This window comes from Ammospiza nelsoni, chromosome 2 (assembly GCF_027579445.1).
Source record: "Ammospiza nelsoni isolate bAmmNel1 chromosome 2, bAmmNel1.pri, whole genome shotgun sequence".
NCBI lineage: Eukaryota > Metazoa > Chordata > Aves > Passeriformes > Passerellidae > Ammospiza > Ammospiza nelsoni.
In genome coordinates, this window is record NC_080634.1 from 80,139,663 (window position 1) to 80,155,590 (window position 15,928).

Below are 15,928 nucleotides of genomic sequence, written 5' to 3' on the forward strand. Positions count from 1 at the left end.
TGTGGGATTATACCTCAGTCCTGTTTACAGCCCCAAACCATGTAAGAGAAAGATCTGTAGCTTGTTTGAAGGCCTTAATTATATTTACATAGATTCTATATTTGATGTGAAAGACATTTATAAATACATATATCAAAATATTAGATGCTCCAGTTCAAGACCATAAGATAATATTGTGTGGGTTAGGAGTGGGAGGTTTTAGGTTGGTTTGTTTCTGTTTTTTCAAGTGGGAAAATCCGACTTACTTCCTGAAATCTGCTAACAATTTCAACATGTCTTCATTTGAGAGTTTATTACTGTCTTGTCTGAAGAGTGCAGAAAATCTTGCACTTTTGTCCAGGGTTCCTGAGGCGTCTTTAAACAACGTCCTGAAAGTAAAAATCCTGCTTTTAGCTGAGTTTATGAAAGTGTTGAAATTCATTTCAGGAATTTTTTTAATTACAAATCAGAATATCCTGCACCATCCTTCATTAATATTCACTAATTTAATATTTTACTTATTGTAGGTGAGTTTAACATATAAATAGCTCAGTCTAACAAATAACTGTGAGCCATTTCATCCTTAATAATGTAAAAAATATTGACAACAGAAAACAGCTGGTAATATCTACAGTTTGAATAATCATGTATGTTTATAACTGTTTTCCTACTACAGAGCTGAAGTACAAGGTTGTTGGAAATCTTGGGTTAATTGAAAGCAAAAGAGGAAATAATTTAAATAGCACATGAAATTTTACAAGAAGGGAGATGCAAAAAAACCATGTTAGAGAAAAGTTATAGAGAGAAAAAAAATATAGATTGACAAGATTTGTCCTCACCTAGCTGCCCAGGCAAAAGGCATTCTATATTGACCTAATCTCTGGCATGCCTGCTTAGCATTCTTCAAAACTTTCTGTGCAACCTACAAGGGACACAAGAAATAGCCATATTTGAAAAGCCACGTTTTTCTGAACCATTAGTACTCAAGAAAAACCCCACACATTGACACTGATATGAATTAGAAAATCTTCTTTAGAAGACTGTAGATTAATCCTAAGTATGTGAAGGAAAAGACAATTGATAATGCCTCTTAACTATTTATTTGAGGTTAAGCACAGCCTGCTGATTTCACAGCACTTCATGGGTGAAAACAGACCCATCTACATTTCTGGTACGAAATACTTAATTAAGCATGAGAAACATTATTATACACAGAATATAGACTGAAAGCTAGAGCAAAATTAAACTGCTTTTAAAAATAAAACTCCAACTTAAAAAAAACCCCAACATTTCCCCTCTCACTTGCTCCCCCACCTATATCCAGCACTCACCCTATGTACCAGAACACATTCCTGCAGAATAAGTAGTACAATATCCTGCAAGACTTGTACTACAAAATCTTCCCCTACAAAGTCTCTTCCCCACAGACTATTGGAAAGAATTGTATGAAGGTGACATGGACAACCCTGTGTATGGACACTGCAACACTGTTCTCATTAAAAATTTAAATTCTTGATTTTGTTAACTTTTAAATGAACAAAAAACTCCATCATACAGAACCAACAACTACAACAATCAGAAGCTAGAAACCCATGGGTCTGAGATGTTCAACACTGAGCTGAACCACTTGGGCTTCTCTTTTCCAGAAATCAGCTTTTCCCATGTGTTCATACAGAGCAAAACCAAGTACAGACTAAAACTTCCTGAATATTATCCCTGATCTGTGTTGTTGATATTGTAAAGAGGTGATTCTACCAGTGTGTTTGAAAGAACTCTCCATTAACCTTTCCTGTAAAAAAAGGGGAAATAGCACTCGGAAGCATAAAACCTTAGTAAGCAATGACCATTAAACCACTGTATTCAACATTAAAGGGGAGAAAAGGTGATTTGGTTTTTTTGGCTGTAGAATTTGCTGCTTCCATTTTCCCTTTTTCTTGTCCAGACTAGTAATTTTGCAGGGAACTGGAACTCTCTCCCTACACTGACCCACATGGATGCCTATATAGCTGGTACTGTTCTAATTTGTTTCAGATTAATACAGTGTAGTCCCTGAGAACAAGAATAGAAGAAAAATTCAAACTAAGCATTCATTGTATAAAATTGTAAGTGATTGAATGCTAGAAAGCATAAGTTAATATAACCATGAGCATTCTCATTGTCCACTCCCATTGTACAGGACAACTACAAGTCCAGAACTCAGCATCAATGTGGGAACACCTGGGCTTTTTTAACCTCCCCACATGGCTCAGGCCCAAGCACACTAAAATCACCCACACTCAGTTCAGGTTTTATTTTAACTCAGAAACAGTCAACATCAAAACCAGACTCCTAAAATATAAAGCTGCTGTTTTTCCAACAATAGCTGGGGGGGAAAAAAATAACTCACACAATCCTGGAAAAACAAATCAGTAGGCTGATCTATATTAAGACCAAGTGAAAAATACATGGTTTTTTACATGCAGCTCAGCCAGCATCAAATTTGTAGGAAAGAACACTGTTGCCCTGCAGAGACTGAAAGTTAACTGTTTCTTCTTAGCTGAAAACAGGCAAAATGTCAACAGTAGCTGACACTGCCTACAAAAACACTTTTCTTACTTTTTCTGGTATGCTGGTCTGGCTATTTAAGCATAACTGTAAATCAGAAACATTGAACTTCTGCCCCTTCACTGACAAACAAGAAGTAGCAACTAACAAAACTTTTTGTAGCTGTTTCAGAGAACATCAAAATGTTATGCCATCCTAGATTCCTGGAAACTTAAGATGTTCCAGTGGATAATTTCCAGAAGTGATTTGAGTGATTCCAGAAGTGATTTATCAAATCTGCAAAGAATTTTATACATAAACCCAGAAGCTTAATGATCTCAATTGTTCTGGAGGAAAAAACCAGCAAGAGTGCAGACAAAGTTACAGTAAACTATTGTCACCAAAAAGTAAGACAACAAAACATCAACTGTGTTACACTAAGTAAGATGCATTAAAGAAGGAAGACACAGTTATGATCTACATTTAACATTTCACTGTTCAACAATTTTCAACTCAGCTTTCACACTGAAGTCCAATATTCTTTTGTCAAAACAGTTTACTTAAAGGCATTCTAAAAATTACATTTTCACAATTATAAAAAGTGAAATAAATGTTTCCAATAAAATGTTCCTTTATCTAGAATGTAATAATAGTTACATGAAATAACTACAACTTACTAAATCAAATTATCCAGTTACATGAATTTACTATAAAACAACTAAACTTTTGATTTATATTAATTTGAAATCAATCTGGTTTGCCTCAGCATTTTTTTCATGCCACAGAAGAAAATAACATACCTTTGATGAATCTGAACTTTTCATGTATGGCTCAGCACAATGTGTAATACTTCCCTGTAACACCTTTTCTATTCTAGCCACAAGGAAAATGTCTGTATGAGGACATGTGACTGAGAATATACCCTAGAGACAAAACAAGAGATAAATAAAGAAGGAAAATGCACATTTTACATCACATAATAGAAAGCAAATGAAATCATGCAGGAAACTTGCATCCAAAATCCTACTAGTTCAGGTTCCTAGCTCTTACCTGCTTTGGATATTGCAAGACTGTTTCATGAATGTCCTGAATTCTGTGTAAGCTGTCACCACTGCCATTCATCATTTGTTGAGAAGCACTGGACAGCATGTGCCTTACTGAGGCATGGTTCAAATCAACGTGGAAATCTGCTGAAATCTTCCTGTTGTTTTTAATATCAAATAGTGACAGTGTGACAAAGAAAGGTTCTACCTAGACATTAAAAAGAATTAAAAATCAAGTGTCAGTGCTGGGTGTAGGAAAAAAAGATAAGTAATATTTTCAGGAACACATATGGCCATCACCCTACGTATTACTGACAACGTGTAGAAGACACTGAAAGAAAATTTTTTTTCTCTCCACCACCCAACAAAAATATTAGCAGCAAAGTTAATTTATGTAGGATTTAGGCCTTCATTGTGATTTAAAAGAGCAAAAATCCCCATAATATAAATTTCTCAATGACAATGAATCCCTGTCATTAAGGATAGTGCCAACCAAACATCAGGATGTTTATTTCCAAATTAACTGAAAGTAATTAGATTAATTATTTACATTTGTTGTTGGTCCTTCTTCATTTTCTGCAACGCAGCATTGCAAATTAAAAGATAAATCATTACACCTTACAAGAATTTTTTTTCCAAATTTCTCTTCAAATGGCTTCACTTCTGGTTCAATACTAGAAAAGTCAAGTTTCTATAAAAAGAGAAAAGAAAAATTAAGGTAAGCTTGCTTTCATCTCAAAAGGATCAACATAAAATACCCCTGCTTCCTTGTAAGAAATCTAACCTGTGCATCTGGATCCAAGGCAAAAAGTTTAACTCTGCTTTCAGTTTTCAGCTTGATTTCTGCTTCTCTGGTGCTCTGTTCAAAATAAGAAAATAGGTCTTGATATCACACCATTAAAGTGAGCTTTAATTTCATGCTTTTTTCTGTGATGTTCAAAGCTCCACACACTTTTGATTCATGCATTCATTTCTCCCTTGCTGAGCTTTGTACCTCCTGAGTTTACACTGATCAAACATGACTAAGCACAAAGTGAGAGCCTCTTCTCCTAATGCTTCTTTCCAGCCTGGAAGTACAAAACCTTACATCAGCAACATATAACCTTCCATGCTCAAGAGAAGTACACTTCAGTGTTATTTATATATCTGCCTCCTCAAAAAATAACTTCCATAATTCTATTTTATTTAAATAAAAACACATAGTATGACTGCAGGTTAAAGCTCAGAGCTATCCTGAGACCATAAGATTGCTGAGGAAACAACAGATCACCTAAATTAAGAAACACCATCATAGCTTGCTTTCTGTTTTTTCTTTTTGTTGGTTGCTTTTTTTTAACTTTTCTTGAGCTCTACAGTCAAAGAAGTGGTTTTCCTGTGGGCAGCTGGAGAAAACCCAAAAACTTCCAAAAGATAAACCCCTCACATTTAAAAATTACTTTGCAGAGTTCACTGGGATTTGTGGACACCTATCTTTAAACAGTAAAACAAAAGTGAAATGGAACAAAATAGAATGTGAAGACTGATGGTATACATAGGTTACCTTTGTTTGAAAAAGGAATTATTTAAAGAGCATTCTATGATTTTTAAAACATGACAAATGAACAGATGCATGTACCAAAATTACCCATGCAGGAGAAATGCCATCCTTAAAGTAGCAGCTGGCTAAACAAGGATACAAAATATTACATTACAGGCAGGTGTTCTTTTTGGATCAGCCTGTATGGGTTAAAAGAAACTACAACCCAAAATGCTCATCACTGGCCAGAAGCAGGAAGTGATCTACTGTCTACATCTGCTTTGCTGGAGACTGAAGCAACTTCTACTCAAGAGAAAGAGTGTGTCTCAAGAGAAAGAAAAAACAAAACAAAACAAAAGAACAATCTCTAAGAGCTCATAACCATATTTTTAGGTTGATAACAGGAATTTAAAAAAATAATTTGGCTCAGAGGATGTATTACAGAAGAGAAAATTCTGAGGTACTATTTTGAATATAAATGCTCCAATGGTTTTCATTTACTTTACATTGCTAACTTTAACATAAAAAGAAGAAAAGAGGAGAGTTGCTGTGAAAGAGACGACCCAGATATTCAATACCAGCAGAGTACTGGCAGAATTAGCTTGTTGAACAACTGGTATAATTAGGAAGTACAGGAAATGCGAAAAAGTTTAAGGATGGCAAGAAAGTTCTGTGCATGTTTTGCAAAGGTAACATTTAGTGGCAAGAACTGAGGAGGAAGATTGCCCAGCCATAGGAGCCAGACAGAAATTGCTTCAGCTAAAGCATCTTGAATAGTTTTAGATTCTTTAGTGTTTTGTGCAGGAAGACCAGATGATTATATGCATGTTTGACTGACAGAACAGGGGCAGTTGTCAGAACTCAAGAACTGAAAATGCAGGAACCTGTTACCACGAACCCCGTCTACAGCACATCAGTGGCTCTGTGATTTTATTTCCTCATCTGTAAAACTGAGACAGTATTTTCCCACCTCAAGGTATTCTGGGACCAATAATGGTTAAGGAGGTGCTTGGGATCATTGATCATGACAGTCACAGCTACTTCAGAGGTCTAATTTATTTTAAGATTAATAAATGCAACAAAAACAAACAACCCCAACCAACCACAAAAAAAAAAAAATCTACTACAAAACCCCTGCATTCACTCCTGGTAGTTAAATTGCAGATAAATGGAACATGAAATAGGTAGGAAAGACAGATTGAGACAGATGTGTGTGTATCTATGCACTGAAGTACAAAGTACAATCTTACTTAGTTTATGTTATGAACAAACAGCTGTTGATAGAAAAACGAAAGCTTGGAGATGTATATACTCACAAGGGTTAAACCCTTCCCAGGAAATCTGTTTTTTCCCCTACTGTCAGGTGCACTACAATCACCCCTGAAGGAATTTCTCTCTCCTCATAAGGATATGAGGTCAGCTATTGTGAAATTTTCCTCCTAGAACTAACAAAAATAATAGAGCAGCTATAAACTATTCTAAAAGAAAGCCCAATGCCTTGCAAGGCTTCCACTGGGGAAAAAAGAACCAAATCCAAACAACAGCTGAAAAGACAAGGCAAGATAGAATAAAGGACAAAAAAATCCTCCAAACAACACCATTTATATATAACAATCAAGTTAAGACACAAAGAGTAATGAAAATGGGCAGAGTTTTCCCTGTAATTTTCCTCAGGAAAAAAAGGGCTAGGAAAATACATTAGAGGAAATTATTTTGAAAGGCAGTGTTTAGGAAAGGCGAATTAGAAGGGAAGGGGAAATTAAAAAAAATTGAAGGAAACAGAAATGTAAATGAGTTATAACAATGGAATAAATAATAATGATAAAACATGGAGTGCTTAAAGAACTGAGCAAAAATAATATTCTAGAAGATGATGATCTTTAAGAGCTGCATGCTTCTGATTCAAAAGTTATGGAAACTGGAGTACCAAAACTATATGCAGTCTTGAAGTAAAGTCCCCTCTGTAAGGAATATGGACCATTAGCAGTATAATAACTGACTGGGAAGAAAGAAAAATCTTCCACAGAATAACAGCATCTAATTTTGTATTTATTTCTGAAACAAATTTTCATGGCATTATGCAAATATGCTATTTGATGCTTACAGCTATTCCTAGGAAGCTTTGATTATATGCACCACAATCCAAATTAACTTCCAATTACAGCCATAGCTGGAGCTAGATTATCACATAAGAGCTTTTTGTGTACATGTGCTAAATTGATTACAAAGCAGTAACAGAAAGAATTAAGTCAGCCAACCAATTTGGGTGCTAAAAGCTTGTTAATGTATTCTGACTGGATCCTTTGATATGTTAGCTACTGTAGTAAATAGAATTTGGTTTGCTTATTCTCAGTTCATAAGCTGCACTACTTTCAGGAAGAGTTACTAGGTCAGACAGATCCTCAGGAAAAAAAGGAAGAGCATTCCAGAGAATGGTCAAGCAGAAAAGTTTCAATACTCCAGGCAGTACCACACAGAAGAAAGACTAAGGAAGTCACAGGAAGGAGTTTGGATTCTGCAGCTTCAATAAAAAAGGTCACCAATTAAAGTTCTTGGGTGATTTAACAAAAATTTCTCTTTTACAAAATTCACAAAACAAACTGCAACACAGAATCCACTGATTTATCTGAAAGTCTGCAAATGGGCTGAGGAAGAGTTACTGTTATTTTCTATTTGGTTCCATTTTATTTCATGCTTGTTTATATCACACTTCACTAAGAAAAAAAATGGAAAAGCAAGAACCATGGCAACACAGGAAACATCCATGAACCTGCCAGTTCATTATAAACACAAACATCTTAAAATACATTCACTTTATCACTGCTATTAAGCTGCCCTAGATTTTTAAGTCTAAAAATAAAACTTGACTTTAGTATAGCTAGATTTCTATAGAAACATTTTAACACTTACCTGAATGCAATAAACCAACACAAAATAGAATGAATTAATGAAATAAGACATGCTGAATTTAAACAGCATATTAAGATTTATATAGGAAACTTCAAGACAGTATCTTGTTTCCTTCCAAAAGCAGAAAATAATGAAGCTCAATAACCACACCTCATAAAAGAGCTCCTAAGCTTTCCAAGCACCACAAGCTACAAGCCAATGCCTTACCTCTACAGAAAGTTCATGTGGCTAACTTATGTTTAATACTTTATATCCCAAGTTGACATTTACAATATATATTACCTTGGCAATTTCAGGATAGTAGTTATCAAAACTACTTGATGAGCTTTCCAGTTTGCTTTGTTCATCATCTGAAATTATAAAACTCATTTTAAAATAAATATAAAAATTCCAACGTGCTCACAAAACTCCATAGCAAAAGAATTTCATCTTTTTTAATCTCCTGCCCCCTCAAAAATGACAACCATTAGCATAAATAGTTTGTGGACAACTGCATCATTTTGATGCAGTGATTCTTGAAAGATTTAACTAGTTACAAAAAGTCATTAAAATACCAGTTACTTCTAATCTTAAAAGAACACATCTTTAGTTTTAATATCTGCATGAGGTAAGCAGATACTCAGTGCACAAACTTACATTACTCTTTCCACAATGCATTGTAACTTGATTTCAAAACAAGTTCATTAGGTTCCCAGCTCTACTCACCAACAGTTACTGGATTTACAAAGCAGCCATTCAGGCAGCTATAAACATCTTGCAGTGCTAAGGTCAACTAAGGACCACAGACTAAAATGTCTTTCCCAGAGCAAGATGCTTCTCCTTTTCAAATCTGCTTTTGTTGCAAACATCACACTAAATTCTGACAGTCTTTGAAGACTGTGATATCTCATTTTAAACTCTAATGATCCCTTTTGGTACTTTGTACTATCTATAAAAAACCATCCTTCTGTAATATCCTCCGGGCTCTTTTGGATATGCATACAGTTGGGTTCACACCAGTTTCTCTCCCCATCCACCCTCAAGAGGAAAAGTGAAGGAGAGGACATTCAGATTTTCCTTTTGTCACTGAAATACTGGTGCCATACACTGCATTCCTTACAGATACCTGCCTGACCCATTCTTAAAGGGCTCCAACAGAAAGGATTCTACACCCAAGCAGTCTATTTCAATACTTGCAGGAAATATCTGTGGTCAAGGGAATTATATTTAAATTCAAGCCCCACACTGTAACCACCATTTCTACCTACAGTGACCACAGAACAGATTATTTCATTTTCAGCAGCATTTTACACATTCCAAAACAAGTCCATCCTAAGTTTTTTTTCTTAAGCTGCCTCAGTCCTGATTCTACATTGTGGGTTCTACTTTTCTAGACTTAATCAGTCTCAGAATTATCTTGTGGACTTGACTCAACTGGAATCAATACAGAACAGTACTGTTTTAATGCCCAAAAGGTTAAAATGCTCATCAGTTGAATTGGACAGTAAAAATGCCTGCAATTTTTATGCCCAAAGAAAACAAACAAAAAATTTTTGCCACATGAAAGCCCTTGTTTCCAAAATGCATGTAAGGAGACATGGTCACATAACTTCAGCCTTGCTGGAAACCCTGCTTACCTTCGTGGGACTCGCCATTTCTTTTTTCTTGCATTGCAGCCTCAAAGTTAAGCTGAAGGATTTTGTTCAGAGTGTTTATCCACTCTTCCATTTCAAGTTCACTGTCTGCAGCTAAAAGGAAACTACTCTTGTCTTGCATCTTGAGCTCAAAGGCGAAACGTCTGACTTTATTGTTCTATAAGAAAATAAAAGACCTGTGTAGCACTTCACATGCTGTCTAACCACTATCAAAGGAAGTTACATATATTTCAGATACTCTATACAAAAATACAGTTTGATATTTTGAAAAAATGTGTCATAATGACACTTTTTTGCTCTCTGACATTTGACCTTTTGAAGTTATCCACAGCACTGCAACAAGTGCAAGTAGGAAGGAGAACAGCCTGTATTCCAGTTTCCAGTCATCATTCTGCTTGCAATCATTTTATAAAAACCCAAAAGATCCCATTTCCAAATCTTTATGTACTTCAGATCACCTAGAAATGAAGCTAATTAAGGTCTACTGAAAAAACAAAAGAAAACAAAAAGCATGAAAGACTATTATAGTTGAGTGACAACTGTTTGCAGACTGGGATTTTATACTGGAGGTAAAATTATAACCAACATAACCCCAAATGCCCCAATATTGTTAGTCATATAGATATACATAAAGTTGTGAATCAGTTCCTCCTTTTTTCCTCAACCATTTCTGTCATCCTTCTCCACACAATTTAAACCAGGGTTTCAAATGCTACTTAGCCTGACTCATGTTTCTGGGAATGAATTCAGAAGTCTTAAATGAAAATTCTATATTATCATCAACTTAGTTTTACAAATTGATAATGCACTAGAAAAACACTAAAATAAACAGTAAGGCAGAATTAATGGTTGGGGGATTTTTTGTTTAAGTTAAATGAAATGCCAAATTACATATTAGTTTCATTGTATCTCTGATTCTTCAATTAACTACATGTTGACAAAACAGTCAGCTTTCTACCAAAGCTGAGTTTCTGTCAAGCATACAAACAAAAGTGTAGACTTCAGACAGCCCTAAGGCAATCTTACCAGTTGAAGTCAGTGCTGAAATAAATGAAAAACTCTGAGAAAAGTAACCTCTATGTTTGATAGTATAAAAGCTTGACACAGGCAGTAGATGTCACAGATCTCAGATTTCACAAAACACTGAATTAGAGCAGCCATACCTACACATGTGGCTGAATGTGTGAATAGATACACTGCATATATTATGTGTTCCTCATCTCTGATCAGAAAAGTATCTATAGAATTTAGTATTAAAACAAAAACCCCAACAAAACAAAACCAAATCTGAAAACACCAAACAGAATTCCAGGAATTCCAGTTTCTTCATTAAAGTTTGGGGGAAAAAAGAAATCCACCCAAAACAAATACCCCAACCAAATAAAAACCCTGCTATTGCACAAATTTAGCATTCCTCTTGATACAAGTTCTGATGAAGCAGCATATTCTGGTCTAACTTCATGCCTGTAAGTGAAGTCAGTATTTTTCTCTCAGGCATCTACAATCTTTGAAAAAGTAAGTAAGCAAATGCACTGAATGAACTCAGACCAGGGGAGTGTTATAGCAATGCAATAGGAACTAACCTCCCCTCACTGAAAAGACTGACTCTGAAACAAGGAGTCTCATTCCAAGAACAAAATCTTGTAAGCATAACTACCTGAGAAAAACCATTCCTATGAATTCCACATCAGACTACTTCAAAGTAAGATGGCTGGGTCTTTTTTTCCTTTGTTTTCCTCTTCTGTTAAATGGAAGTGCAATTTCTACTGTGTAGATACCATTTTTTCCCATATGAGTTTTTAAATGCTAATTCAACACCAACAGTAAAACAATAAGGTTTGCCAGAAAGGATACAAGACATAATATAAGACAATAAAACTACATGTCTGAAATTGGGACAATATTTGATAGTTTAAATCTGCTTTTTTTACTTGCTCCTCACCAAAAATTCAAGTGAAGAAAAGAGTTATTTCCAAACCCCTTTATTCCAGCCACTGAATAACTACTTGGCTTCTTGGAAGTGAGCATTAACTGGTTTTGACTTTGCACATGATGCTAATTCATAACTAGTCTCAAATTTTTACACGCAGTTTTGAAGACCAGGTACCAAGATGATCACCGAGGGTACTGTACAATACAGTACAGCACTAGAGACTTAGCCAACTATAAATTTTAAAGCATCCAAAGTACACTTTTACTTAGAGATGACTGTATCAGCCCTACTTGCAGAAGAACAAAAGAAACAGTAATACGTTGTTTGTTTTAAAAAGCAAGCTTCTGGCAGAGTCTGAGGAAACTTGAGGTTAATTGGATTGAACTACCAGAACAGAAAGTATGGAACAGCATGAAAGCATGTGTGAGGAAAAGAGATTTTCAGGTTTTAAATCCCATAATGAGAGAACAGTTAGATGTTAGAAGGGGCCTCTGGTCGTCATTTCATCCAACACTCCCTCCTCAAGCACAGCAATTAGAGCCATTTAGCACAGGATCGTGGGCCAGGGAGCTTTTGAACATCTCCAAGGATGGAGACTCCAAACCTTTCTGGGCAACCTGTGCCAGTGCTTGGTCACCCCCACAGTGAAAAAGTGTCCCCTGATGTTCAGAGGGATCCTCCAGTGGTTCAGGTTGTGCCCATTGCCTCCAGCCCTGTCACTGGGCAGCACTGAGCAGAGCCTGGCTCTGTCCTCTTTGCACCCTCCATCGGTATTTGTATTTATTGATGAGACCTATTGAGTGGTTTAGGAACCACTTTGGTGTTTGTTGGCTTGTTTTAAAAACACAAATTAAATTCACTTCAGTGGAGCTGGCCAGAATTGTATTTCTAAGGCAAAATATTTCCTGTAAAATTATATATATAACTTGCAATATGATAAAATTTATTACAGTTATAAGATTTTAATAGAAGTTACCTATTAAATGTGTATCCAAAAGACAATATTGCAATATTTGGGTGGATAAACTCCTCTGTAAAGCTGTTTTATCTCTTTGTGTAAATCTCCAAACAACTTTATGTTACAAAAATATTATTTAAGCAACATATTTTCATTAAACTTTGCCTATTTCTTTATTTATTGTACAAGTTTAAAAAAACCCTAAGAGCCATGGGGTTTTTCCAGGTATGCTGTGCCTAACGGAACAGTTACATGCTGTACTATAAATATATAACAGAATCACAAAAAAAATGAAAAACAATCTTTTCTTTGGCACTTGCTACTGACAAACATTTTACCAAGCCCTTAACTTTTCAAAATAAAGAAAAGCACAAAAAAGTAACATTAGAAAGGTCAAACAAAAGCATCTGGAAGGGTGTTTGAATTCAATACAACTCCCGCAACAAAAATCCCACACAAGAAGCTATGAAAAACATTTTACAGCTCATGCAAGCACAAAATCTAACTCAAATAAAATTCAATTTTATGCCGTCATTACTTTGCCAAGTTTGGGGTTCTTTGTGCATTTGCCTTAGAATTTGGTTTGCTAAATACTTGACATCAACCAGTAATTTATGTTCTTTTCAGAAAGATTTCAAAAATTCAGCCTCCTGCCCTTTGAAATCTTGTTCACTGCTTTGGCAAGATGCAGCCTGCCTACTTGTTTCTCTGCATAATAGGTACTTATCTACATTCAACAACACTAATCTATATTTTAAATAAAATTTCACTTGCTAATAAATATCAAATTAATTGGCAAACAGGAGAATAATTACCTGAACCACTCCCATGCATGAATCTAGAAATATTGATCCTTTAGGTTCTTTTGATATTTTTTCATCTTTGTAGAAATTGAGATTATAGGATCCATCACCAAGCTGGATTAAGTGGAAAAATCTTCTTTTAAATGACTAGTGAAAAGAAAGGAGGGAAGAACAATGACAACACAAGTATCAATTAGCTTCACATTGTATACTCAAAAGTGCTATTTACATAGTAGGTAATAGAAAATAAGTTTTTATTTATAGATAACATAATCAGTATCTGCAGAAAAGAAAACAGAAACCATTAATTAAAATAAATAAGTTGTGATATCTGCAGCAAGACTGTACAATACCATTTGACAGTATTTTTGACCTATTGAAAGGTATTTAAAACTGACTCTATAATATACATAAGAGGCATATTAAAAAAATCATAGTTTTACATAAAATACAAACAAGTAAACCCTCATCAATATTACACAGTCCCTTTTCCACTAAAATCACACCAGGGTACAGTTAGGAAAATGTAACTCCTCCCACATACTAGATTTTTCAGGTCTTTTTTTCTTCTGATCTACATAAGATAAAAGCAAGGTTTCATATACATGAAGTACATACAAGCTTTCCTCTTTCTTTTCATACGATGTTTTTTAGAACTAAACCACAGATTGACCTCTCCAAGGCCCAGGGATATTGAACATCAGTGCTCAGGTTTTTGTTATATGTAAGATATTCTTAAACTTACTCTCATTGTCACACTGATTGCACTGTTCATGTTGCCTTTGTACAACCATCCTTGTTTTGTTATTCCACCCTTCTGAGACCCAAGAGATGCTGCATCCTGGACATGAAGAAAGTAATACAGGGAAATGAAGAAAGAAAAAAAGAAGAAAAAAGAAAAGGTAAGTGTTTGCATCACAGTCCACGTAGTATTTTTCAGTAATTTCAGAAGTAATTTTAGAAGTTGGAATAACTATGGCCATAACATAATGATAATAACGTACCATGAGTCCCTGAAGAAATTCTATAGCTTTTCCATTATTTTATTTAAAGACCTGGCATGAGATTGACCTCATCTAACTTTTACTATGTAATCTGGCCACTTCTACAGGCTTTATCTACAGCTGATCCAGCCTATAGATAGCTACATGTTAGTCAAGACAAATCCCAATGAAACAGGGGAACGAGCAAACTTAACGAGTCAAAACTTAAAACATTTGCTTACATTTACCTTGTAACCTTTTCCACAGAGTGCAAGAATTTTCACCAATTTCTATTGCCAAAAAGAACAATGCAAACACAAGCTTATCTAAAACTTCAATCAAGATTTTCAAACCATTTTGCTTTACATACAGTACTTCAAAGATATTACTTTCTTAAAAATTTAGAGAATTAATTCTAGAATTGGGTCTGCCCTTTTACAGATCAGAATCAAAGCCTTGCAGAGAGAACAAGACTGAACTTGGCAGTGATGGCAAGTTCACAAACAGCAGATCCAATGCAAGCATCACACATCACACCCACTGCCTGTATCCCACATCCATCTGCCAGGGGAGGGAACTGAATGACTGCATCTAAAACCTTAGGATGTTAACAACTACCAAAATGCAGCCCTCTGCAATCAAAACAGATCAAAAAGACAGATTTATAACTGCCACAGAATAAATATTAAATCACCAGTTCCAAGTAATCTTTTAGAGTACTACGAAGCTGGTGTTACCATGGTTCCCAGATGGTACAGGCAATTTTGAAACAAAACTACTAATGAATTAGACATGTAGGAGGATTTTCATCCATATAAAGGAGAAATACTCCTGGTAATTTTTTTTTACTGAAATATTCAGAATTAGCTGAGCATCCAGCTGAAAACAAAATCACAAAACATCCTCGACTACCTCAAGTATTTTTCTAATTCCTTTTTTTGGCTGTTAAAGAAAACATGCAACAAAACCTGATTATATAAGGGGGAGAGAGTCACTAGTTCAACAACTGAACATTTAACCAAATCTTGGAATAACATTAATTTCTTTCTGGAACTGAATCAAGGAACATTCTGTAAAATGTTACTAGGTAATTTATTTACAGATTATTTAGTCTGTCTAGCTTGCATATTCATAAGCATATGCACATGTGAACTTCAAAAAACTGTGAGCAGAAAGCAAAAGATGCATCAATCTGACCTTTTAAAATTTACTGTCAGCTTGGGACTATTGAAGTTAGGCCCAGTAAAGATGACATGGTCATCAACTATCAGAGCATCTGATATAATGGCCCAAAGGCATAGACCAGAAATACTCAGTAAATTTTGGTCTCACAGTCCAAGCAACACAGTTATCATTTTTCCATATTTTCAAGTCATTAGCCTCCACTGCTCTTCTATTATTTTTCTTCTAAAAGAATAAAGATACAGACACAACTTAAAACACTGGGTTTCCAAATATGACTCTATATGACTCTTCACCTCCCCTGGCATGAGTTATCCCCAAGGAAAGGGTGGGTTTAAATCACCTTTACAAGTGTAAGGCCATGAGTAGATGATGAGTTATTGCCAAAACCTGGCACAAAACAGCAAATGCTTTTCTGTAATTGCACAAACCATGCATAGGGTCACCTCAAATTACTAAAATTC

The 15,928-nt window shown here is 35.2% G+C and overlaps 1 protein-coding gene across 11 annotated transcripts in view; it reads right to left on the reverse strand.

Annotated features, from left to right (window-relative positions):
* The window catches only part of DOCK9 (dedicator of cytokinesis 9), a 113,137-nt gene that overhangs the window by 46,730 nt on the left and 50,479 nt on the right, over nucleotides 1-15,928 (reverse strand). For all 11 annotated transcript variants that reach the window (XM_059466417.1, XM_059466413.1, XM_059466410.1 and 8 more), the window contains exons 6-15: nucleotides 14,045-14,140; nucleotides 13,312-13,446; nucleotides 9,588-9,762; nucleotides 8,254-8,321; nucleotides 4,330-4,404; nucleotides 4,096-4,236; nucleotides 3,553-3,753; nucleotides 3,303-3,425; nucleotides 819-901; nucleotides 246-368 (exon numbers count right to left, since the gene is read on the reverse strand). In XM_059466417.1, the coding sequence (XP_059322400.1) occupies nucleotides 246-368; nucleotides 819-901; nucleotides 3,303-3,425; nucleotides 3,553-3,753; nucleotides 4,096-4,236; nucleotides 4,330-4,404; nucleotides 8,254-8,321; nucleotides 9,588-9,762; nucleotides 13,312-13,446; nucleotides 14,045-14,140 (1,220 nt within the window). The remainder of the gene's footprint in view (nucleotides 1-245; nucleotides 369-818; nucleotides 902-3,302; nucleotides 3,426-3,552; nucleotides 3,754-4,095; nucleotides 4,237-4,329; nucleotides 4,405-8,253; nucleotides 8,322-9,587; nucleotides 9,763-13,311; nucleotides 13,447-14,044; nucleotides 14,141-15,928) is intronic.